Source organism: Accipiter gentilis, chromosome 14 (genome assembly GCF_929443795.1).
Source record: "Accipiter gentilis chromosome 14, bAccGen1.1, whole genome shotgun sequence".
Classification (NCBI taxonomy): Eukaryota; Metazoa; Chordata; class Aves; order Accipitriformes; family Accipitridae; genus Astur; species Astur gentilis.
In genome coordinates this window covers 14,161,941-14,188,676 of record NC_064893.1, presented here as the reverse complement: position 1 = coordinate 14,188,676, position 26,736 = coordinate 14,161,941, and the positions used below count along the sequence as shown (strand labels likewise).

General features: G+C 46.9%; 1 protein-coding gene across 1 annotated transcript in view; it reads left to right on the top strand.

The window, feature by feature from the left end:
- The first annotated feature begins 468 nt into the window (after positions 1–468).
- The window catches only part of EEPD1 (endonuclease/exonuclease/phosphatase family domain containing 1), a 66,298-nt gene continuing 40,030 nt past the window's right edge, over positions 469–26,736 (top strand). The window contains exon 1 of the mRNA XM_049817006.1: positions 469–1,462. Within this exon, the coding sequence (XP_049672963.1) occupies positions 609–1,462 (854 nt within the window). The 5' untranslated portion in view covers positions 469–608. The remainder of the gene's footprint in view (positions 1,463–26,736) is intronic.

Sequence of the window (26,736 nt, the reverse complement as noted above, 5' to 3'; positions counted from 1 at the left end):
CCCGCCTCCTCCTCCGCCTCCTCCCCCCCCCCCCGCCCCACGCAGGCGCTCGGCACGGAGCCGGGGCCGGGGTCCCGGGGCCAGTCCCGCCGGGGCGACCGGCCGCCCCTCCCGCAGTCCCCGCCGGTCCCCGCCGCCTCCACCGGGCGGGGGCGGGGCGGGGGCGGGGCCGGCGCTGGTGACGCCCCGGGAGGCGGGGGCGGCGGCCCTGGCCCCGCCCTCTGCACGGCTGAGGGGGCGGGAGCTCCCGCCGAGCTACTACTACCGCCGGCGGGGCAGCGGCAGGAGCCGCCGTGAGCGCTGCCGCGGGCCGGGCCGGGCCGGGCCGGGCTGGGCCGGAGCGGAGCGGAGGCACCGCCGGCGTCAAGGGAGCGGGGGTGTCCCCGGGAGGAGGAGGAGGAGGAAGGGCGGGGGGTCGCGGGGGTCCGCCTGACCGGGCGTGCGGTGCGGTGTCTGTCTGCGGGGTGCCCTGCAGCCGCCGGGGTCCCCTGGCGCGGAGCCGCGGGGCGTCGCCGGCCTCCCGCCGGGGTCCATGAGTCGCGGGCGGGCAGCCCCGGCAGCGGCCCTCGCCCGCTCCCCCGGCGGCCCGTGGCGGCGGAGGCGGTGAGATGGGGGGCAGCCTGGGCTGCCACCGCTCCATCCCCCGCGACCCGGCGGACCTGTGCCACAGCCGCAAGTTCAGCGCGGCGTGCAACTTCAGCAACATCCTCGTCAACCAGGAGCGGCTCAACATCAACACGGCCACGGAGGAGGAGCTGATGACCCTCCCCGGGGTCACCCGGGTGGTGGCCCAGAACATCGTGGAGTACCGGGAGTACATCGGTGGCTTCAAGAAAGTGGAGGACCTGGCACTGGTGAGCGGGGTGGGGGCGGCCAAGCTGGAGCAGGTGAAGTTCGAGATCTGCGTGAGCAGCAAGGGCAGCTCGGCGCAGCACTCGCCCAGCTCCCTGCGCAAGGACCCGGCCTCCGAGCACCACCTCTCTGCCACCAAGATCAACATTAACACCGCCACCCCGGCCCAGCTCATGAGCATCCGTGGCATCACCGAGAAGATCGCCAACAGCATTGTGGACTACCGTAAAGAGCATGGGCCCTTCAAAAGTATCGAGGACCTGGTGAGGATGGACTGCATCAATTCCTCCTTCCTGGACAAAATCAGGCATCAGATTTTTGCAGAGCGGTCCCGGCCCCCTTCGACGAACACCAACGGTGGCCTCAACTTCACTGCCAAGCCTCACCCCAGCCCCACTTCTCTGAGCCTCCAGAGCGAGGACTTGGACTTTCCTCCTGGGGGCCCAACCCAGATCATATCCACTCGCCCCTCTGTGGAGATGTTTGGGGGCGTGAGAGACGGCAGACCCGTCCTGAGGCTGGCTACCTGGAACCTGCAAAGCTGCTCCAGTGAGAAAGCCAACAACCCAGGAGTGCGGGAGGTTGTGTGCATGACACTGCTGGAGAACAGGTAAGAGGCAGCACCTGACCCATGGCCCCAGCTCCATGCAGGATGGCGGGTTAATGCCTTTGGGGTTTGGGGACTCTAGAGTCCCCCGTGATCCTAGTGGGACTCCCTCTTTCCCAGGATTATTAAATGTTTCTGACTTCTTGCATGGAACCCTGGTTGAGTCTTAATGCTGGGACTGTAGTGACTGTCCCTTGATAAAGCCGCTATAGTCCTTGAAAGGTGGTGGACCTCCTGAGGGGGTATGTGTGTACACACATCTGTGCGGTGAAGACTGAGCTGTTACGGTCAGTCACGTTGGGCCTGCTAATGGTTGGTCAAGGATTGTTTCTCCATCAAGACCCTTTTGAACAAGTCACAGAGGACTGTCTTTCCTGTCAGAAACTACGGGGGGGGGGGGGGGGGGGGGGATAGCAGGGGAAGGGCTGCTCTGTACGTACCCTGTTTCTTATCGTGTTTCCCACAGCATCTTACTGCCGCTTTGGGAGGCAGGATGCAGTGCTACATCCACCTCTCTCAGAGCTGCCAAGCTGAGACCTGCTAGTGCCCCTTCTCCAGAAAGTCTTGTTTGGGTGGTGACCTCCTTAATGTCAGCCTTAGGGCTGTAGTCTGCTCTCCCTCGGATCCTCTCCTCAAATCAAAAAGGCTTCAGAGCACAGTCACATTCGTTTGGGCTGTGTAACAAGCGTGGAATGGCACGGCTTGTCCCGCAACAGTGACACAGCTCGTTAATGAGTGGTCATGGGGCATCTGCTGAACTGGAGGGACTGCTCATCCTTGGGGGTGTGAGACATCCTTGGACAGCTGCCTGGGGAGACTGTGCTGTCCCCTGCGCCAGGCTGGCCCCTGATTTCACTGAGCTAGTGGGCACAGAGCAAGGTCTGTTTGTGTGGTGTGGTCAAGTGGGATGGTACTTCTGGTGTTAATGGTTGAGAAGCTGAGCGCTGTACACTTTTTTTTTTTTTGGTAAGGTAATCAGACAACAGTGCTGGGGATGTCTCTCTTGCTAAACTTTCTGCTTGATACAAAAATGTAAGAATGCAATAAGGATTTTGAAATAACTCTCACCCTCTCCTCTCCATGTGTGAAATCTGTCCCAGCTGGTCTGGCATGTAGTTTACGACACTAGGGAACTAACTTTTCTTTCTGGCTTCTATGCAAACTTCCAGCTGGAAATGAATAGGGGCTGGGGACTCTTGGACTCTGGAAAAGGTGTATTGTGGGGAGGGGAAGTGCTGATGAACCGTTATCTCTGGCAGTGGCTGAGAACTCTGTCCTTTTCCAGTAATATGCTGAATAATGGCTCTTGTCGGTGTGGTTGTGGAGGTCAGGCATGCGAGAAGGATGGTGACAGTGATGTAGTGTCCTGCGCTGCGGTACGGTATTTGGAGTTGGGGATACTTCTGCCGTGAACTGCTTGGGAGCCTGATGCTCCCACATAGGAAACATCTGTCATTTCACAGCCATTGTTGTTTGATAGCCAAAATGGAGATGATAGCCCAGCGGGGGTATTCAGATGTTACACTGATGGCTTCAGCCTAACAGCTTTTGGTATTCCTCAACTGCTCTGCTAGTTCAGGTATCCCATGCTTCCCCCTTCACCACTGCTCTTGTTCTTTTGTGAGCATTGGCTGGAGTGGACCTTAGGATAAAGTCTGGTGGCGTTGGGCATTGGGGTCAGGGGCAGAGGTGGACAGATCTGCTGAGGAAAGAAGCATCTCTGATTATTACTACTCTCAGGATTATTCTAATAAACCAGTTCTGGAAGAAAAGTTACTTTGGTGATTTATTTATATTTATTTACATATATATATATATAATGGGGTTTTTAAGGACCTTATCCAGTGAAGTGTTAACTGTCATTTCTGCATCTTCAGCATTTGGGGGGAAAAAAAACCCCACCCAAAACAGTCCACCTGTTACAAAAGCTAGGCAGAGAAAGTGACTTATAAAATAACCCCGTGTTCACTCAGGCTGGCCACTGCAGAGCGTGACCCTAGCAGTTTGTTTTATTTTGCCCTTAAACTGCTTGGTACTTTGTTTCCACCCAGCTTAGCAAACAGGTACTCAGTTGTACTGGGTGGTGTGAAAGGACTGCCTGACACTTCGAAGTTTAAAAGGAGCCTCATATAAATACTTGGTTTTATTCCATTTTATTGCATGTATATGTGCCATCAATGACACAGGGAGAGTACGATGCAATTGTTTTCTGTACTTGATCCTGTTTGTGGTAATGTGAGAAGCTGGAAAGAAATCAGAGTAATGTGCATCAGCCTGCAAAGCTTTCCCGGGAAAAAAATGTGGGAACAGGAATAAAATCAACACAATGCAGGAAAAAAGTATATGTTGGGAAAAGTCATACTCAGCACCTCAGGGAGGAATTTCCTTTTGCTTGTGCTAGCATTGCTGAGGTCAGTGGAGCTTTGCAGCTGTAAAATAGCCTCAGCTGAGGCCAGAAACTGCCTTTCTGTATGTGAACTCCATGGTCTCCCTCTCCACTTCAGTTGTGTGCGCTGGGAACTGATAAAATGCCTTGCAAGCTAACCTTTGCCCAGGTAAATTAACTTCAGTTGATAATCAGCTGGAGAAAATAATCTCTTGCTTCTGCAAGCAAGGAGAGACCGCTGCACAGGGCTCACCAGCACTTCAGCCTCCTGAAATCCATGGGGTGTGTCTTCAAGGCGCTCTGCGTGCTCAGCAGATGTCCCACATGTGTTGCTGAAGTCTCCACCTATGACCCAAGCTGTTGCCTGGTGGATCTGAAGGCTATTTAGTCCGACAGTAGGCAGGTGCTCTCACGAGCTATGCTGATGGGCGCCTGCTTGCTGATGTACTTTGTGCACAGCCTCCATCACGTACGTAAGCGTGCTCCTGCATGCCAGTCCCTCGTAGTCCGGGGTGGTCTCAGGAGCTGGAGTCCTGCTGGAGGGCCTGCCTCACCTAGCTTTTAAATTCCAGGAATAAAGCACAGTAAGTCAAGAAGACTATTAAAACTGTGTAAAGAACAGTAAAGAATCTTAATTGGAGATCTCGGGGACTTTCATGCCAGTTGAAAGGCTGGTTTGGGATTTGCTTTGGGGTTTGTTTTGTTTGGGTTTTTTTTCATGAGCAGCTCATAGCAAGTAGCTTTGAGTCCCCTTGGCCTTGTTCTCTCAGGCACTAACAATGAGGAAAATTACTGCTCATTTCCAGGTGAGGCTAGAAGATGAAGGTCCTCCTGTCTTCCAGCCCTGCATAGCCTTTGCACTGAGGGAACAGTTGTGCAGGAAGGAAAGAGGGCCATGCCTTCATTCAAAACAAACAAAAAGCAAGAAAATGTCGTCATGTAATCTGCTGAAGGGGGGAGGGAAAAAACCAAACCAAAACCTTCACAGTCATGCCCAGAAGTTCTAAATTTTTGAAGAACAGCAAATGGAATGTATACCAAATCAGTAAGCATGACTACTACCGCTAAGCTATTTTGAAATTCATTGCTGCAGTACAAAAATAATGAAATACAGCAAGGTCCTCACCCTCTTTCTCGTATTACAAGGATCTATGTTTATCACAGTATTTGGAGTGGAGGAACGAGGTGTTTTCATTCAGAGGACTAGAGGGTAACTTTAGAAGAGATTAACATGATGAATGTGGAGGCGAGCGTGACGCATAATTGGATTAAAGTATCAAATGTGGGGTGAATTTGCCCAAACCTGCAACGTTTCTTGCAGGCATGGTTTGGCAAATCTGAGATTTGTTGACAGGGGGTCAGAGCTGGCCTGTCTCTGGGGATACAGGTCATGCCCTTCAGCTGACCTCCATGTCCTCCCCATTCTCAGGGGGATGAAGAAACCAACAGCTTCTTCTCACCAAAAAAAAGGGAAAAATGTAGGGTTAGGGTAGCATGATAAAAAGGGCGAGTGAGTTCAGGTGAAAGGCATGAAGTGTTTTCATGGGGAGCATAAGTGGCCCCAGTTTCCTCTGGCCAAGGTCACTGGAGGTACCCCAGAGCTGTTGTGTACTCCAGGTCCGTAGGGAAGGACACTCTTTCCACTATTCACCCATACCTGCCTCAGGCCTGTCCTTCCTGGCTGTAAACTGAGCTTGTGACTCCCATGACACCTTGCAGCTGACTCTCCAGCTGTTATGTGCTAGGGTAACCACTGGGTGACCACATCAAGAGGGATGACGCAGGTGTGTGCAACACTGACCGATACACAGAGCATGGTAAAGGTGCAGCCTCTAGTTTAATTGCTTGCTTGAAAGTTTGCTAGTGGTTGAGGGCAGCGATCAGTTGCGCAGCTTTCTCAGCACGGTTTGCAGTGGAGGTTTTCCATCTGGTTTTCATTACACTTTATAATACTGAGCAGTAACTTTGTGAAGACCTCTTAATTATTTTTTTTTTCTTGTAAGCACACTTTGCAGTTGAGTATATGAAAACTGAGAGAGTCTGAAAGCCAGAATTTGTACTCTCTCAAAAAGAAAAATTTAAAAAAAGAGAGGGGGGAGAAGAGAGTGTGTGTGGTGAGGTACCAAGATTGAGGCTCAGGTCCATGGAGCCCAGCTTTGTTTCCTTCCAGATGTCAAGCAGTTCAGCCTGCTTTTTCCCTCTGCTGCTTCCTTTGGTCAGCTTCTTGGTGAGGTTACATCTTCTAGATGCAAACAGTATAAGTAATAAAGCCTTAATATCTGTTGCAAAAATCAGAGAACCATAGAAGAACCCAGGCTGGAAGGACCTCAGAAGATCATCTGGTCCAACCTTTGGTGGGAAGGATGCAATTACCTAGCACCCTGTCCAGTCGCACCTTGAAAACCTCCAGGGATGGGAGCTCTTCCACATCCCTGGGGAGGTTGTTCCAGTGATTGACTGTTCTCACTGTAAAAATTTCCTTCTTATATGTCTGTAGAGTAACAAATACAAGTACCAATATAGGGTTTGTACTTAGCACTAATGATTTTTTTTTTTTTTTTTTTCTTTTCTTGGCTTAGTTTCTCAGACAGCAAGCCTCCATGCTTACCCTTTAGGAACATGTCAGCCCCTCTTCCTCCCCCAGCCTTGTAACCAATTAGCTGTTTTCACTTTGGTTAGATAGAAGTGTAGAGGTCTCTCAAAGGTAAGAAATTAACCTCAATTTCCGTGGCTCAGAGACCCAAATTGGTGTTCCTTCTGGGGAAAGGGTAGGTAAATCTCAGTCCAGAATTGCCTCCTGGGAGGTAGCAGGTGGACAGCCACTCTTTGGGTAACCCTCACCATGCCACCATACTCAGAAGCTCTTCTTCCTACTCCTGCCTACCCCAGGTGGGTGTCCCAGGGCAGTGGTCACCCTCAGCACATCTTCTCATCACCTAAAAAAAAAAAAAGGCAAGCTCCTGAACCACTCTCTGGAGGAGCCTCTTTCTATTAAGAGGTGAGGAAAAAGCCGTCTCGTTCAGGTCCCCGCACTAGGTGCTGGAGGCAGGAGAACCACTTTCCCATCACTCCCCTACGTTAAATAATAGGGTGGGGGTTTTGTTTTCCTCTCCAATCTCTTAGTCTGGGCTGAGAGGTAGGGTCATTACAAGGGACAATTATTTACTACTGAGGCTTGATGCTTTGTTTGGGAAGGGCTGCAGTGTGCTACCTTGGCTGCTGCTTTGTAGCTGTGTTTGCTGGCAGGATGATGGAAAAGGATCGCACACACACCATGCCCCCCCCCCCCCCCCCCCAACGGACATCGTAGTAGCGATGGTTGTACTTGCATGCTTTGGAGGCTCAGCACCAGCTTGTATTTGTTATTTCTACTCTGTCGCTGCAGCTCTCAGTGGCCTGGAAAAGCCCCGAGGTGCATCTATTTTATGTTTCTTTATACAGCCGCCTGGTTTTTCTCCATTGGGTTAATACTAGGTTGGAGCCTTGCCAACAATAATTCCCCTGCAAGAAAAGATCAGGAAAGAGGGCCTGGCTTGAGTAACCTGACTGTGCTAATAAGTCTTAAATGCCAAAAGAACAAATACACCCTCTCCTCCTTATGTAATAGGGAGGAAATCCTGCCTCCTGCAAGTTCTGGAAAAACTTGAGAAAAAAGGAATTGTTAGATGATATCTTCTATGTGCACTTCACAAAGGGATTTTTATGAGCACTAGAAATAGAGATGCCTGTAAAGCCACCATTAATTTGCACTTTCTAATACCTCTGAAGACAAAAAAATGGGGTGATGGAAGAGCTGTTGTGTTTGGGGTTTTTTGGGTTGGCTTTTTTGTTGTTTCTTTGGCCTCTACCTATATGAGATCAACAATATTTTACTTGCTGCAGACTAGTGGGAGACTGAAACTGCCTTCTGCATACCACCTGGCAGGGGAAAGCAGCAAGATCTTCTCAGGTCAGACCCTGAGTTACATCATTTTTCCAGTCAAATGAAAGTCTACTGATTTCCTCCTGTTCAGGATTTGGCCCATTCCTTTGTCTGTGTCGAATCACATGAAGGCAGCAGAGCTCAGGGCTAAAAAGCACGACCGTGTCCCTGGGGGTTAGGGCTCCTCTGCAATACTGCTCCCATCTTGGGTAGGGATCCCAGCCCCTTTCAGTGCTGCTGCTGGGGGAACAGGTGATGTCAATTAATTCCATTTCCAAACCTCTGCTTCATATGGGTGCAGAACCAAGACCCTCTATACAGGCACCGCCTGCTCCTTGCTCAAGGGTCACTCCCTCAAGATACTTTGCAGCTCCGGGGTCTTTGCAGGAGAGATCAAAAGCAGCGGGTGGTCTCACAGCAAGATCATGAAGGGGGAGAAATCACACCATCCCCCTGTCCAGACTCTTGGAGAAGGCATCTGGAGCCATGCGTGCTCCCAGAGATCTCGGGGGTGGATGCACTGAGCTGTCTGATCCCGCTTCATCTCTGTTGATAGCTGTGGATCTGGTGGGTTTGCCCCAGCCCCTGCAGCTTTCCTTCCTCAGACATGACACGGGAATGTAGGACAGGCCCTTGAGATCACCCCTGAGCAACCTGCCCAGGGATTTTCTCTTTTAAAGAGAGATCTGGGCATCTTGTTGACTTTGAACAACTGCCTCAGTGTATTCCTTGAACATCTGAGAGGCTGTACTTAACCAGCCATTTTTATCTGCTTTAAAGTTGAGAATGTGACTGGGAAAATGGTATAGTTAAAGGCCAGTTTATCCATATAAAATAAACCTTATTCTTCTCCTTTTTAAAATTATACTCATACCCTGCCACTGTTACTTGTGCCATAAAGCCTGACTAAAATGGAACAGATCAGTGGGGAAAGCGTTTGTTCATATATTATTTTTTCTCCCCACCTGTGTACTTGATACATCTGGCAGCACTTATTGGCTGCATAGTTTCAATCCATGCCTGCTGGGCTATTCTGCACATTTATTTCATGTCACTGGATTCATGTTGCAGATCGCAGGTATTTTGGTAAACGAGTTGCCAGCTTACTCCTGCAGGTCCTGCAGAGTTTGCTGTATTTCATGTGGCAAAGCTTAAATGGGTGGGCTGATTTATGGTAATAAATCAGTGAATTAGTAAGCAATGCTTTACTGCCTGCTCCTGAATCATGAGCAGAGGCCACAAGGCTATAACCTCATCCTGCTAGACTTCTCAGAAAGCTTGTGCCACACGACTGTAGAAAACAGACTAAGTATCTACACATAGGGCTCCATCTTGTAAACAAAACCCTTCAATGCTTTGTGATTCCTCTGCAGTTTGGGGGCTCACGATACAGCTGCAGGAAGGGTGGTTTTCTAGCTTTGGCTTTAAGAAGAGCAATAGGACCGTTCCTGAAGGCGAAAGATGCTGCTACTGCTGTTCTTACTAGGAAATAAAGGTCAAGGGACTAATATCATGGGAATTAAATACTCCAAGTTTCTGAGAAGGTGTGAGCAGAAACTTGGTCATTCCCACTTAAATAGAAGAAAACACTGTCTCTGCAACCAAGTGCTGGTCTGGCTTACTGTGAACATGGGTCTCCAGCTGTGTTAAACAGGGACATTTAAGAGACAATCTGGTTTTACAGATTTAGCTGCACCCTTCTTGATGGAGTTGGGCTTCAGCATGTTTCCTACAGCTGTGTTGTTAGGAGAACCCTGCTTCTTCAGTCTCTATTAGCGTTTCTCTGGGAGTCTTGCCCAAATAATGATTTCAAGGCTTGGCCAGATGAGCAGAGAAAAGTTGGTAGGACACAGATTACAGTGTGCATGTAACTTATTTTTAAGTCACATTGTTCTTCATTGCAATGCAGGTGTAAGCTGGCAGACAGAGGCACAGTGTCCTTACTGAAATAATTACAATATGCTGCAGTAATTTCTCAACACTATTATATGGTGTGGTGATGGAGACAAGAACCGTGGCACATTATTAATAACAGTGCTTAAAAATAGAAACTCAGTAGCTCCTTCATTTCCAGATTTTTTTATTTATTATTTTACATGAGGGACTTTGCTTTCTTTGAATAATAGGTGGCAATCCCCACTGATTTATCGGAGGATAAAAGCACATGGTGGCTTTGCTGAGGGGAGGGTGAACCTACTGAAGACCTCGTCTCCTGTGTTGGAGATGTGGATGTGCTTTCCACCAGCCTTCGGTCTGGTCCCCTCCCTCGTCTCCAGCCTGGGTGATTCACGGTGGGTTCTGAAATGCCCTATAAGGTGCTGAGAGCAGAGTGGGCATCATGTCAACAGCAGATGAACAGTGAAGGGAATATGCAGCTGTGATAAAAAAGATGTTTTCTGTCAAGAAACCTTTTCATCTCACCCTCGGCATATGCAGCATGTCCACATCCCAGTCAAGCTGTGTGGCATTTTCAAATGGCACAAGTGTTTTAAACTGCTTGGTCACTGTCGGGGAGGATCAGCGCTGCTGACCTCGTTTCCATCGCCGCTTCTGGGGGGTTTGTGCAGGCAGGAGCCCAGCATCAGTGCTGAGCTGTTACTTTCAGTGCCTGTGGTAAAATTATTAGAGGCTAGTGCGTAAGAGAAATACATTTACCCTGCTTGTGCCCCACGTGTGTGCACGTTCCAGAAGTTGAACTGTGTATAAAAATATCATTTAAAAAAAAAAAAGTTAATTCTTACGGAAAAAGACATTTGGGATCATATTGTCATCTACACTACGGGAGGTCGGGAATACTGGGGTTACTACGCATGCTGTGTTTGCAGTGGAATAAATGCAGCCAGCTCACGCAGAGCAGGTTGGAGTCCCTCTGTCTGACTGTGCCTGGCACCTCCCGTCTGGAAGGGAGCCTCATGGCTAGGCAGGCTGTCTGTCTGTCCATCCTGTCTCTGTGTCTGTCACGGAATGGCGGGGAGAGCACAGTAATGCCCTCCCGCTTTTTGTGCGGAACAGCCCATGGGGCAAAGCTACTCCTGGGAGCAGTTCCTGCTGTAGGTTTACGGATACAGACGAGGAGGAGGAATTGGAAAAATTTCATTTCTCTTCTGCGTTGCTGTTTTTTGCTCTGTTTTTAAAGGTGTTTCAGGTAATGTGCTCGAGCTCCTGTGCAAATTTAGCTACAACAGCTGTCCAAGCCGTTCACAGCTGAACGGGTTTTTAATGGGTTACTGAACAGCTAATTGATCAACCAGGCTTTTGCCGCGCGCTGTGGCGGCAGCCTTCCTGCCCTAAATCCCTCACGCTCGTGACACGCTGCCAGTCCTGTAAAACTGCTGGGCCCTTTGCTTAACAAGGCAGGGGACAGCACAAACCTCTCCCGGCTGCAGCCTGAAGAGGCTGTTGCTTTTGCTTTCAGGCTTCTCCTTCGACTCCTTTATATTTATAGCTCCGTTTTTCCCTTCTGCTTCCGTGTCGGTCCGTCCGTCACAGGCCCGCGGGTGTGGAGGCGCAGGCGCTCGCCCATCGGCTGCCGAGGGCTTGCTCCAGCCTTGCTCAGGGTAATTGCCGGTCAGTGCCCTCCGATCCTCCCTTGCCCGGGCTCGGCGGGCGTAAAGGTTAGCCAGCTTGCTGCCGAGCTGGAAGCGGTGTGCTGTTGGATATGCACTGGATGTTAACTTAGAAACCTTGTGTTTGGTTTCTTTATTTATTCCATTTAAGCAAATAAGACCAAGCGCTCCGCCTGCTCAATGCCACTGAATTGCAGGGTGTTGTGGCAGAAGCAACTCTAATTTGGTATTGAAAAATGAGCTGTAAAAATAGGCAAGTTTGTTGCTTTTATGCATGCAAGGTCAGTTCCATAGGTTTGCAGTCAAACCTACTGCTCATAGTGTATAAAATAACTACTTTACTCCTCTTTTTTTCTCCTTCTAAGCAGACAGAAATATGGAGAAGCGTGAACCCCCGTCAGGGAGGATAGTCCTAGGTGGGAAGGACCCATATAACTTGATTTAAAACAGTTTGCATTTTAAACAAGGCAGCAATTTTCCAGTGGAAATACCATCTTGAGCTAACATAGGCAGAAGTGGGCTCTTCCACTGGAGGCAGTGACCGGGTCCCACCTGCGCAAGTACCACCTTAGGGAAGTCTTTTGCGTTGTTTCCCCTCTCGTGGCATGTGGGACTGATGGTGGTGAGTCACATACCGGCACCACAATACACGGGAGAGGAAGTACACTGTGTCTGCAAGAGATCCCCACCATGTATAAAACATCAGAGCTGCCGCTGAATTGTTAAAATAAATGTTATTGGCAGGAAAATGCCGCAGTGGCACCTGACTACCCTTTGCAACCTTTATACTGACCAGCCCAACTTTACCTATGATTTTGGCAGCAACGGTAGTGCAATTTTTGGCTATCTATCTGTCTATCTATATCTTCCTGCTAGTCCTTTGTACAGCTCCTTCTCTTATCGCTAGCTGTGTTTACACTCTGCTTTCATCATCAATGGAGACTGCGCTACCAGCACTGCCCGCTGTCCTCCGTGCTGGCTGCTCTCCTGAAAACCCGGCATTGAGCAATGTGCAGCATGTGGCCTGGGTGAGGGCAAAGGGGTCGGTACTGCTGGCAGATAGCTCAGCCTTATTTCCAACAAGTCTCAGAGGGATTTCTTGGTAAAGATTACCCTTTGGTTACCAAAAAAATCCCCACGATTTCTTGGTTTAATTGCTTCTGAGTTCTCTGGTGCAAAGCAGCACCGCAGAAGAGGAAACTATGGCTTAAAGGACAAGATAAAGGTTCAGGGATTGAACAGTCCTCAGTCAGCAGCTTGTGGATTTAACAGATATTTGGACAATTTCCATGCAGAGCTATTGGCAGTAAAAATTCTGGAAGCGTTGCCGGTAGATGAAGGTTGTGCTGCACAAGCAAAAGACACCTCTAAGCATGTGGTGTTTCCTATTTCTTTTTTAAGCTGAGACCACTTGGACTTGGCTGTGGTTTGACTTGCTTCTCCATTCTTTTTGACCTTTTTTTTTTTTTTTATATGTGTGTGTAAAGTACAGGAGCTTTTTTGAGGAGCTGTGTGCAAGGATGGTGGTGGCCCTCTGTATCTCCCAGCTGTGCACTCAAATTTGGCAAAAAGGAAGTGAAAATAAGAGGATGAGCAGATTCCTGTATATTGATTGTCCACAGTTTGAAAGGAAATTGCCTCATAAACCTGCCTCTATCTTTGACCGGACCTTTGAACCTTGTTCTTGTAACCTGAACATGACCCCCTTCCTTGTCCTCTCTCCAGTCCTGTGGAACCTAAAGCTTTTTCACTGGCTTCACTTGGCTTTTAAATTGTCTTGCCACACCTTGAGCGCTTCCGGTTATTGCAAGTGCTTCTTGATCAAGCCTTTGCTTTCACACCGTGAAGGTTGAATGGTATCATCTCCCACCTACGAGGCTGAGGACTTAAGTCTCCTTGGATCATCCGTGATATTTCCCCCCAAATCAGTCTAATGCCGTCTTATCTTTCTAAGATGTGCTGCAGCATTTCTTTCTCCTCCGCTGGAGCCTCTTGCTAGGCAGTTTGAAAATCAGTACCTTTTAGGATATCTCAAGTTTCAGGCCAAACCTGCTTGAAAACTGCAGTCTTGCCTTTTATTTCAGGGGGTGTTATGAATTCTTGCAAATCAAGGAGGCTCCTCTACCACTGCTTTAAAGGAAAAAAGTATGTTTTTGATTTCTGTTCCTCAGAGGTACTTAAAGCTCTGCAGAAAAATACCTTGCTAACTTCCTGATATGTTGGATGTAGAATTATTTTTAACTTGCAAGAGCAGTTGTTTAAAAGGAGTTTGTATGTACGTTAGGAGCTTAGCAGCACAAGTGCTCAGCATTTTTTTCCTATCTTCACTTGAGCCTATCTGATTATGCTGTATGGGTGCATGCTGCACCAACAGTTTACGATTCCTCTTCCATATGCATCTTATCTTCCTAAAGATAGTGTCTGGAGATGTCAGCTCTGTGAGGAGAGACTGGTGAATTTATATCAGAAGAATCTTTTTGTCTAGCAGCTCTTCAACATGGCGCAGTGTTCAGAATATTCTTAAAAATAGAAAGCACTGGAGGAATATGAGCTTTGTCATGGTGGCGTCATTTGTCTTGAGTGCCTAGGTACAGCTTGATTTGGCTGAACCCTGGTATTTGTAGGAGAAAGCCTGAGTAGTCCATACAAGACTCCCTGTGCCCCAGTTTTTAAAGTACTTACTGGTATGTTTTGGGGGATTGTTTGGAGTCTACAGCCAGATCAGCACTAGGCGTGGGTACTCTTAGTACATAAGTGTGTTTTTTCGCTACGAATGCAAGTATGGTGGTCTGAAAACTTCAGTTCTTCTGGCGCAGAGATTTGCCAGATGGCTATACAGTCATTCTGGGGTTTGGGGGGATTTTTTTATTTTTTTTCATGCTCATGAGATCTTCCCAGGGTTATTAAAAGCTAAAGACTTGATCAGATGTCGTCCATAAACTTTGCATGTGTATTTATCTGCTGCAGGGCAATTTAATGTTATTGGGGAGCAAGGGTCATACAACAGCTTGAATCTACTATTCAAAGAAAGCACAGAGGTTGTTGCTTCCATTTTTATTATTCCCAGTACTTGACTCGAGTTTCGTCTCCCAGTTCTCCTGGAAATGCTGCCAAATCCAGAAGTTTGTTCCCACTGAGTTGGTGGTTACATTTTTGACAGTTTGTTTATTCCTCGTTTCCATCCTCCTGGATGCTGCATCCAGTCAAACACTTCTGCACACCCTATTTTTACACCCTGTCCTTCATACTGACATTTTGCCTTATGGGGGCAATGAATGGCAAGCTTGATATTTTAGTACTGTATTATTGCCTATAGGTATTAAATCATTGGTTTGATTGTTTTTATAGATTGTTTCCGTGACACAACTTTAGGAAGCAGTCATGTTAACAAAACCTGTGTGAGGCACACCTCTTCAAATAACCTGAAATGCTTTCCATGGAGCAATGATTATTTTAGCCTCAGAATAATCAAGGAATGGGAATGAGATCTGTGTTGTGAAAGGGTTATAATTTCTGCTCCATGGACTTTGTAGGCCTGCAGGCGCGTAAGCACCATTGAGAAGAATCACTGGAGCCCTCTTCATGTTGCTTTATGTCCAATATTGAATCCAATAAAATAGTCACTGGGGCTTGGCATGCAATGTTCTTGCTCTTGCTCCCTGGGGGTGCCCGCATTGCCACCTTCACCGTTTCTTCACCAGTTTGGGGGGTTATCACCTGTTCAAGCTGGAGGAGATCTCTGGCAGACTGGAGAAAGGCATGGCATTGCACGGGCTGGCAGGGCATCAGGGCGAACCGATGGGGAAGGTCTTTGTGAGCATCTGCACGATCCTGTTTCATGCCCTGCACGTAGTTTGTTAAGAGCTGCTTTATCTGCGTTGGAGCTTGTTACAAACCATGCGAATCATGTATAAAGCTGCATGAGGCATAATTTCACACCACTGCATGCAGCCCATCAAACACGATCTCCTCCTGTCATCCCTTTCTAACATATGATTGCAATTCAGCTCCAATATTTGGAGAGCTCTGAGTTGGGACAAGCAGGCTTTCTCATTCCCACGGAAGACTGGTGTTTCTAAGACTGGTTTGTGTTGCAGCCTCTGACCTAAATGAGGTTAAGGATCTGGACTACACAATTAGCACCCGGTGCCAGGAAAAAAAAAACAAAACAAAGCTAAGCTCGAGCCACCATTCCCCACTCTGCCAGGGCCCGTCTGCATGCGAAGCTCTGCAGTCCTCTTGTATCCTTATGCTTTAAAGACCATTCTTATGTCCAGACGTCTCCGAGCCTGGCACACAGGGGTAGTTTGTGACTGGGAAGCTTTCAAAACTCCTTCCTGCGTGTCATTGTGCAGCTGGAAGCTGGGATTGCTTCCAGCTCACTGAAGACACTCTGACATTGTTCCCTCGTAATCCCCTCCACCTCACAGAGTATGGTTTTTTGGGAGGCTAGCATGTTCCCTTGTTGGCTTTCCACAGTGGGAAGTCAAGCAGCGGTTCATGGGAATAACGTAACCCCGAATTAGCGATGAGCCAAGGTGGAGGGCAGCTATATGGCGTGAGGGTGGTATGAGTACGAGCGCTCAGCTCTGCGGCTTGCTAGCGAGGATGCCTCGCTAGCCGGGCTGGCTCATGGCGGTGCTCCACTTATCTGCTCGCTGGCCTGCCGTCAAGAAGCACAAATGTTCAGCGCGGCAGGGCTCCTGGCTTTCAGCAGGAAGAAACGACACCTCCCTCTCAACCCTGCTTGCAGTCGCTCGGGGGGGTGATTTGCTGCTGGTTTGCTGTTTCTTTTTGTGTGCAGGTAGCCGGGGGAAATAAAAGCAGGTTAATGGGACGGGGAGGAGGGTTCTTTCTACTGAAGTGACCTTTTTTCTTCCCAAAGCCAGGTGCAAGGAGAGAGAGAGGACAAAGTAATGAATATATATTCAAATGCCTTTACAAGGACATCTTTCAGTGGAGGGGTTTGACCTTGGAGGTTTGGATCGCATAATTTATAAGATGGTGGTCTTGAGGTCAACCCACCTGATACCTGAAGGTGCTGCTCCAGAAGACTTCACGCAGCTCTCTAGGCATTTGCAGACCTAAGGAGACTCAGCAAATACAGGTCAAAAAGGGAATTTTTTCCGGCTAACTTATTTCACCTTTTCCTGCCTTCTAGCAGGGCAGGAGCTCAGGTGAAGTGAGAACTTCTCCTGGTACACCCGGCTGTGCTTCTGTTTGCTCTGCTGCCCCTTCTGGTATTATTAGCTGTGGGTGTTTGGAGTGCTAAAGGAGTTGATTTGAGGAGAGGGAAGCTGGGGTAGAATTAAAGCTGAGGTCTGAGGTGCACTGAGGTGTGCTAGAGGAGCCCGTATGAGCAGTTTGATAGTTTGGTTTTTCTTCTGTCTCCTAATTACAAGAACCTGTAAACAGCTTTACCTGTGAGCACCAGCCAGCTCAACTGGGATGCCTGAATTAATGCCATACAGATGTAGGAGTCCCCTTTTGCAGGGTTGGGCCCTAACCTTCAAGTACTGCCTGTTCTGAAGGTTCAAAAATCGTGAAGATAGTCTCTAAATAAATAACGGGATTAACTCAGAGCTACAGTTACAAATTTTGTGATCCATAATCTCACAACTTTTGCGTTCATCCCTCAGAGCCGTGCCCTGTGGAAAAGGCTGCATTCTGTCCCAGAGAAAGGAAAGCTACAATGGGAGGTGGGTAGGATGCTTAACAGCTAAGTCCCACATTGCTACACAAGATCTGCTGCTGTCTGCCGTGATTTGGGGCATATCCTGGTACGACTTGAAGAGCACAGCAGTCAGAGGCCTGTTGCTGCACGTCCTCCAGCTAACAACCCACATCCCTTTTGCGTTTCACATCCTGTAGACACAATGGGTGTTTCCCTTCTTGAAAGAGTGTTTCAGAGTGTTATTGTGTTTTGGGATGGGGGTGGGGGAGAGAGGAAGGCAAAAGCCCAACACCCTGGCTCTGCTGGCTTAGGAAATCGGATGGTTTGCCTACCATGTGAGAGATTTCATCAGTGCAGAGCTGGTGGTGAGGTGGTTCGTGGCAATGTCGACTAATTCATGATAGCAGTGTTTTCCTACATGGGGGGTGGGGGTTGTTTGATCCCAACAAAGTGTTGGCTCACCTCGTGGTGTTACCCAACTCCCTGTGCACGCTGTCTTTGCATCTGTGCAGGCACGTGTCAGCCCTGCTTACTCATCAGAAGAGGTTGTCTCCCCACTGCTGGCTTTCTTGCTGTGTGTCAGGGCAACGTGCATTTATTTGGGTGTTTTATGACTGAGCAGAAATTCCACTGTTGTTACCGTGTATGCACATGGATAACAGCTTCTTACAAGGCTGGAAAGAAAACTGGGTTGTCTTTGTCTTTCAAAAAGTAGCAACTGGTATCCAATAACCCGGATTTCTTTGCGTAGGCAGAAGGTATGTCATTTACTGATAACTGTGTGCCTCTGCTCCTCCTGCGTGGTCTGTCAGACTTCAGCTGGTGGGAGGGTGGGAGGTTTTGTAGTGACCCTTTCTCTGCTCTTTGGGGCTATGGGAAGAGAGGACCCTGGCACCCTTTGCAGTGAAGGGGGGAGCATCTCCGCTGCAGATCTGCTCCAGTGATTGCTCATCCTCTTTTTCCATGCGCTGCCCCGTCTGTCTATCCTGACTATTAAATTGTACTTCAGCCCTATCAGTACAGTTTTTGCTTGAATTGTTCGTGTTTTTTTCTGAAGAGGGGAAGGAAAATTTGAAATTGTCCGTTCTGCTCCTTTCTTCTACCCTGCTTTTCTTGGGAAGGCTGTCCTTAGCATTTTTTTGTGTGGTTGTGTCATGAGGTGTTACATATTTTGTCATCTCCTCCCTATGCTCTCCTAAAAGAGGAAGGGCTGACTGCCACTTCTACTTGTTTGTAGCCTTCCCTCTGCAAGTGTAGAGCTTTTCTCATCCTCCTGTGTCACTACATGGTCATTCGCACAAGCAGTGCTATCCCAGGTGGGATTGCCTGAGTTCATGCATGGCTGGGGAGCTTACCTTCATTGCCTCCCTGAGCACCTTGATAACAGATTGACTTTGCTCTACGGTGTCACCCAGAGACCCATCATACTCCTGCACTCCATTAGGACTCCCTTTTTCTTTCCCTGAGCTCATTCCCTTGCGGATGGTGCTGCTTCACGGTGACCTTATTGAGAGTGAGATGCTAAATTGCAATCTTGTGTTCAGCTTTTTTCTTCAGTGAAGTGCTGGTGAATGCTGCCATACCTGCTTTCTTTTCATTGTCTATGACGTGGCTGGTCTTTCCTGAGTATTGGGGTTTGCAGCATAGGGGAGGGGATGATTATCATCTTATACGTATAGGGCATAGTAGAGTTATCATTTGAATAGTATTTCATTGCTTAAACTAGTGAAAGATTGGTGAGCATCCAAGGGGCCATAGGCAGGTCTGTTTTAGGACAAAGCTGCTGCCATGTTCTGGAAGTCCCAGATGCCTGGTTGGCACCACGCTGGGAGATCCGTGGACTCCCCTTCATCAGGAGAAGGTGTGGAGGCTTTCCTTCTTGCTGAATATCCTGGCCACCTGGATTGCAAACCAAAATCAGTCCTGTCAGAGGAATTAATGTGGTGCTGTGTCTATAAGCTCCAGCACCCTTACAATTGCTGCGCTGCTGCCTAAAACCGCTCCGCTTCATCAGGGCGAGTGGTGAGGGGAGCTGGTCATTGGCTTAGAAAGAATGGGCTTGGAGGCAGAGGCCTTGAGTTTAGTCATGGAGGAATAAGCAAGAAAACAAATGAAATCACCTTTTTGATCTGTATGGGATGTGAAGAAATGCTGGAGTTATTCCCTATTAGAAGTTCAATAAACTCTATTAACCTTTCTTAGACTGCTAGGACTTGCATAATGTCAGGAACCTTTTTTTTCCCCTCTTACACTAGTACAGAGGCTATGGGGTGGATGCTGTTTTTCTCTATAAAGCTGAAAAGACATCTTTTTTTGCCTAACCAAGGGAGATAAGAGAACTTCCTCTTATTAAATCCTGTGGTGATGCAATCCCAACCACATAATATCCGACTGAATTTAAGCACACAGAGACATCTGCCTTTGGCAATTTTTATTTTTATTAGCGAGCGAGCGAGAGTCAGTGTTTCTCTTCTTCAAATGTGAATCCTAGTAACCTCTAAGACGTCTGGCTGGATCCCTGCCTGCGCAGGGTTACTTCAGTTCAGGGAGTTCACGCTGCCCGCAGCTCATGGCAGGCTGCATCCACTCACAGGCAAAGCACCTTAAATGTTTGCCCTACTCACTCGGCGTAGCACAAATAAGATGATGGCGAGAATCATGTGTTTAACAAAATCTCCTTTTCATGTCTCTTTGAAAGGCGTTAAAAAGATTTTATTTTTTTTAAACCCCCCCCCAAGCTCACAAACTTTTAAAATCAGAAGGATTTGGGGTTTTGCTTTTAAATTTACCTGTGTCCTCTCTAAAGGAAAACCTTTGGTGACAGAGCTGACACAGCAGAATCATGTTTATTGTCCCATGTTATGCATCTGGTGAAGCAGATATCACAAGTCCTCCTTGCTTTAGACCTTAAACATTGCTTTAGAGCTTAGTGGATACTAGCAGGCTGGTTAAAGAAAATTCCTCCATAGATGCAGCCCTCTGCAATTTATGTAATGGTTATTTCTACAACCTTCTGTAGTAACTGGTTATTTACCTGCACGCTGGCTGTGTACTGTGACAGTTGTGGCAGTTTGCAGGCAACTGTGTTTAATGAGAGCCTTGTAATGAAATTAATGTCCATTTCCATCTTCCCAGCCTGTGTGATTCTTTAGGTGCTCTGCTTTTTGTTTGTATTTTTATTTATTTTAAATTTTTTAAAAATAACCTATAGCCATTTAAGACTAAGCTGTAGCTGTTCTGTGTTTGGGAATTTATTTGACGCTCTTTGAGAAAGAAGCAGCCTAAAACTTCTGCTGCTTGACAGCCTTGCTGAGAAGACGACTGTGATGCTTCCCGTTGCTGTCCAGTGCTTCTAAACTAGCACTGGTCATCCACAGGTTTTTCTCCTGCCTCCAACCATAATTAATCCTTCACAAAACAGCATTTGCAAACTGTAATCAAAATTATAGCTAGGAACTATTTGGCCAAATGAAAAAAAAAAAAAAAAAAGATTAAAAAAGGGGGTGTGTGCTACAAAAATCAGAGCAGTGATTCAAACAGCAAAGAGTAACTGCTGAAGTAATGAATAAGGCATTAATGCTTTCCTTAAATCTGAAGTAGGAGCCCTTTAAACTATATAATCAGCACTTACATAATACGTATGCTTTCATGCACTGTAAAATGTCTAAATGAGGCATTAAGAAGTGAGGTGGTCTAAGAGGAGAAGGCTGTGGCTGTGGACTGTAGCCACCATGGCTCTGTCCCATCTCCCTCTCTGACATCATGTTGGATGAGTGTTGCCACTTCTCTGCAGCTTCAGGTGGATTCTCATTGCCACTTAAGAAACACGTGTTTCTGAGATCCTCCTGCTCGCTGCTTGTTACTTTTTCTCAGCACCCAGAGCTGATTGAGGTTAATCTGGGAGCTTCTTGTCTGCCGAGTGAACTGGCTTCACTTAAACAGCTGCTGAACGTGGCTTGCTGAATGGGAGCGGTGACTGCTCAAACCACCTTATCTGCAGGTGCAAGAGAAAGCCAGTCTATGCCCTGGCTGTACGTGTTGGGGGTAGTGCCATTTGCTGCCTCTGTGAAGCACGTGGAGGTCTGCGAGGAATAGGGTATGAAGACCCCAACTTTAAAATACACAGGTGGGAGAGCTGCCGTGTAGGCGAGATGTGGCATGGGGAGAGGTTCACCAGGTGGTCACCTTTGACGTCTGGTCAGCGCTGCTGCCCGTCGGAGGAGACGGAGCTCTGCCAGACAGCCATCCCAGGAGGATGGATGCGGCCAGCACAGTTGTGGTGCTGGCGCTGGGAGCAGGGTGCCTGCATGGTGCTGTAGTGTTTCAGCGTGATGCTGCTCTGCCTGACGATGTCCAGCCACGCCGCGCTGTTCCTTATCAAATCGGAGCACTTAGAGACTGACAATATGGCTCATTTGGGTGTTTTTATAACTCTGACAAATGCAGTGGTTGTATTTGTCATAAAGAAGTGGGAAAGTCATGACTGATGCCCTTGAACTTGCAGAAGTTGTTGTAGAAATGGTGTGGGATCCTGGCTTCATGGCTATTCTGCCTATTTGCCTCGAGGTTCAGGAGGCTCCACTTTAACGGTAGTCTTGAGCTTCCACAGCACACCTCTTTTCCTTGTGACCGAGGAGAAACTGTGAGCTGCCTTGCTCCTGTGTACAGTCCTCTGCTGCAGGGAAGCATTTACTGGGTGTCCCATTGTACACAGGATTTTTGCAGACATTAACTGAAAGATGGTTAATCTGCTTTTGTAATGGTGCCTGTTATTGCTAGCGACATAAGCTTCCGTGTATGTACCCATACGACACTCTTGATCTGAAACTTGTTATTCTACATATAAGTATTCCACAATTTAAAACTTTCAGTGATATCTTCCATGGTAGAAACTTCAGATTTCTCCTCTTCTGTAGAAGAAATAGATCATTTTAATGAGGTTCCTTAAATGATGAGGTTTGTTCTGATCTCTAAGTCATGAGATAATAGAACAAAAAGGCTGCAGTGATAAGTGAATGTAAAATAACTCAACTGTGCTGTTTTCCAGTACATATTAGAATAAGGGAAAAACCTTCTGCTGTGCTTGCTTCAAGGGTATTTTTAACATGGCACATTAATAAGCCCATGCCAGAAAATGCCACACTGGTTAGGAGCTCAGCAGAAGCTCAAATAAAGGATTAGTTGCCCTCCACCTCCCCCATTCCTGAGGTGCGACTGACATGACTGTGGTTTCGTGGTGGGTGAGATATCCCTTCTATAGTATCTTTTGGCCAAATGTTTCACAACAGCGTGTAATCTTCTATGGAGAACAGCTTCAATCTTGACAGCAGCTTGCAGCCCGGAAAGCTTGGGAACCACCAGATGAGACACTTATATGGACAACGTGACATCCTGTTATGTGAGATGAGAGTGGGGGGAAAAGCGGAGAAGCTGTTTGCCTTCTTTACTGTGTGTCTCGCTCTGTCCTCTGAAGAGTCTGGCACAAGCTGTTGTTGGGGTGGGAGAAAGAAAACATTACTTGACCCATGTGTCTAATCAGATAAACCCATTCCTCTGTCAACAAAGACCACTGTGGTAGTATGTATTTGCTACACCGGGTAATTATCTTTTATGATAGGTAATAAGTTATTATGCTCTATAACAGTACATAATTTGGGGGAGTGGTTGCTGTGGCAGATGGTAGACCTTCAATCCAGAAGATCCTGGAGAAGCTCAGCTAGGTCAGCAGAAGCCTTTTGAAGTTCAAAAGGAAAGCACATAGCCTAGCACTGCAGGTAAAATAACCCCTTGCTTTAGTACAAGTGGGCAATTGGCTGGTTCAGGATCTTCAGAACAGACATTGGAAGAAGATTCCTCAAGTTGGTGCAGCACTGGAAGGGATTATCTTGAGGCCATGGAGTCAGTGTTTTTGGAGGTTTTCAAGACTTAGCTGGGTGAAGCCACAGCTGACCTCATGATAGTCCCATGTTGAGGGGGTTTTTGCATCAGATGGTTGGTTTTGACCAACATCTCTGTATTTTTGGTTCTGTAGTACTCTTGGAGACAGACACCCAGGATTTGGTGATGGAGGATACTTCTCTTTACCACACACAGTCTCTAGGAATTTTGGGGGATGCAGTTGAAAAAGTGAATGGTAGCAGCCTGTGGAAATAGGCCGTAGTCTGTTCTGCTATGTATGTTGCATACTTTCTTTTTGAGTGGTCTGTCCCTTCTGCTTAGTATAGCTCTGCTGGAAAATTCTGCCAGCAAACCGAGCAGAGGCTGGTTCAAGGACAGCAGCTGGCTGGGAGAGTGCCAACTCAGACAGTTTTTCTGACTTTGAGAATTGAGGAAGGATTACGTTCTCTTCTCTCCCAGATTAGAGTTGCAGCTATGTGACGCATCCCCTGGAGGTTTAAATCAAAACCTTTCCGTGTTACTCTGATACTCAGAGCAAAGGCTATATGAGGTTGTGGCTTTTGGCTAACCAGAGGCTTAAGCTTTGTGTAGCCGCCATCGCACTTCAAAGTCATTATTAAAGTAAAAAACAACTGGACTGATAGAAAGACCGTCTGATCTGCTATTTGGGTTAAAGTTATATAAATGGCACTCCAAATGCCCCATAAGCTAAATTCCCTATTCTAGTGCAGTATCACGTGGTGTTGTAGATGAAGCTGGTAGAATACTTCTGTAATTAGCTTTTCAAAGGAGGCTTTTAACTTCTTACCCTTATGTGACAGGTGGTTTTCTTATCTAATTTGTGCTTTCTGTGGGCTCTTGCAGATGTAACCTCAGTATTGGCTGATTATTATTTTCTGACTACAATATTCTGTTCATTTCTGGTGACCTAAGAGTGTAGCATCAGCATAAACAAAATTCTTTATGGCTTGACTTCAAGTCAACTTTGTGAGTAGCCTTATTCAGTTGTCTACAGCGGCGTTTCTGACAGTTAAAGGCTTGGGTGCGTGCAAGATGGAGGAATGCCATCTTCATTAGTATGCAAAACTCAGGTTTTCTGCCTTTGCTCCCTCTGGCCTGCTTCTTTTCACAGTTTTCCATTTCTTTACTTCACATTTTGGAATGTGTGATTGACCTCAGTTTTAGGAAGATGGATGTATGTTCATATTAATTCAAAGCCTGGGTACCAAATTGTTCTGTTTTCTATAACCTTTAAGTGGGCTAGCCAAGTGACAGTTTTGAGGAAGTCTCATCTACCGCAGCCTTTCCTTCACCATATGGTATAGATGCTATAAAGAGAACAGCCCGGTTGTTGGCAGTGGATCCTGCCGCCATTCCTGTTTGTGGTGCTATAGATGGCTGCGCTGGCTGACACGCTCAGCTCTGTTGACGTGCAAACTCAATAGTGTTAGGCTAGGCCTGCGCTGGAGACTTATGCTGAAGTAGTAGTGCAGAAATGTTGTCCTGTCAACGCCCCCCTTTTTTCACCCTCATGGTGACAAGGCCGCAGTCACCTTGGCAAAGTCTTTTCTTCATCCTTTGACACCTGCCCCTTGCTCTTGCAGGGCACCGCAGCACCAAGGTCTTGTCACCAGCTTCCTGAGCTCCGCTCTAGAAACACGGTTGGGCTGGCTTCTAGCCACACAGTGGGAAGTCCTTAAAACGTACAGGCTGTCTCCTACTACAGTTTCTGCTTTATTCTCTACCTATTGTAAAGATGCACTTCATTTTATCCTTTCTGTTGAAATGTCTTTAAATTTGTACAATGACATAAGCTGCTCGTGAAAGAGGCATAGGGAAAGGTACGCTTGACCAAAGCACCACTCTTGATTTCTGTAGTGCTCCTACAGCAGTGCATCTCCTCAGCAATTTCATAGCGTCTCTCCGAGCACATCTTGTGTACGTTCTCCTAAATTAATCCCTGGTGTTCAGCCTCCTCTGCTGTTTAAGCAATTCCACTTTGGCATGAAGTGTTTTTCAGAATATGCTCATACAAAACACACAATTGCTATGGTGCTCTGCCAGCGTCTTCAAAGTAAGAGCCAACTTTTGAGAGTCAATCTCTTTGTTAAGAGCATACTATAGAAGACTTTGAAGTCTGTATCTGGATTCAGCCAGAAAGCTTCAATACTCTTTGCATAATGGCAGGCTAAATTTTTACTGGCATTCGGATGCCACCAGCTGATTGTGGTTCTCCTGCCACCAAACTGCAGTGTTACTCTTGAGCCCTGCATTTAACAAAATGAACTGGCTTCCACTGTATTTCTTTGTAAGGTTTTTAACTGGGCAAACCCGTTTCTCTGACAGGAGGATGTGCGTGTATGCCAAGGTAATAATGCATTAAGTTTCTGAGAGTGAATAAGGGGACACGAGGAGCTTTCGTAAGAGCTTGATAGTATATGGTTCACATTCCCGACGGAGAAAGGAAATCAAACTATTGCAAATCACATTTTGTCACTTCCCAAGTTCAAGTCTGTTTTGCAGGGACACAGAGGTAAATTCAAGTAGAGTCCCTATTAATCACTTTGCCTCCCAGGGCCCCATAATTTTATTGGTAGTTTTGTTCTTCATGGCAGAACGATAGTGTGGTGGTATGCCCTTTCCCAAACATGCCCATTCAATTTAATTAAGGACAACTCAGTTTTTCCGTTGCCGCAGTACAGCAGCATTGGATTGACAAAGGTGCCATTTCTGGAACTAAGAAGCTCTACCCCAGCAGGGAATGATTCAGAAAATCCGGAAAAAGAACCAAATGTCAGAGACCACTTACACTATAACATAATGCCTATATTTGGAAGCTGTAAGTCACCTTTGATTTTTATGACCATCTAAATTTTTGTTTTCAGTCTTGGTCTCCTCCCTTGTTGGACAGATTTGAATAATTCAGTGCAAGTTAAATAACTTGCCCATGTCCAGTTTTAATGACTCAGAAGAAATCAATGTTGCTGCAAACACAACACTCTTTGTGAACCTCTCTTCCTGCAGAATTATAAGGAAACAGGCATCCTTTGAAAAATAAAAAATAAAAATAAAAAAATCCTAAGACTGTGAACATTACACAGACAATTTTCTCTGATTTCAAAACCACTTGATGTGAGGTGAACCGGTTTGAAGGGAGGTGTTATTACTCTTAGCTAAAAATAGTAAGAAATGTAATATGGAAGAAGGAAAATACATGTTATCGTGATACAAATGAACCTAAAAGCCAGCTCCCCCCTGTTTTAAATACGGCTGACTGGTTTTGGTTTGCTGTCTGTCAGAAGTGAGTTGAAACAACTCCTGCATTTTTTGTGAGTAAATATAACTGTCATCAGATTGTTTCCTGTCCCCCCCCATCCCTGTCCCCCCAGTAGTATTCCTTTCTGCTGCCTGAATTATCATGTAGTGAAGTGTTTGGCACAGGAGTAATCAGTGAAGGAGTAGGTGGAAGTGGTGACCAAGAAGTCTCCTGGGATTGTCACCCCAAGTTTTGAACGATGTCGGAAGTTAAGCTGCATTGCCGCTGCCTGGACCTGGTCCCTGTTAGTAGATATATGCAGACAAGATTGCTGCGCTCAATATAATTTAATATAGGTATTTGATTTGCTGCTTCTTTATTCATTAGGCTACTACTCTGTAATCATTATGTTACTGGCAGTCTCAGGCCTTCTGTGGTTTCATATCATGCGTTTGAGAATTTGGGGGTTATTTTCAGCTACCTAGTCTATTTTAAACTCTTTTAAAATAAAAAAAAAAAATAAAAAAATCAACAAATAATGAGTTAGAACAGATTGATCCTTTTGAGCCATTTGT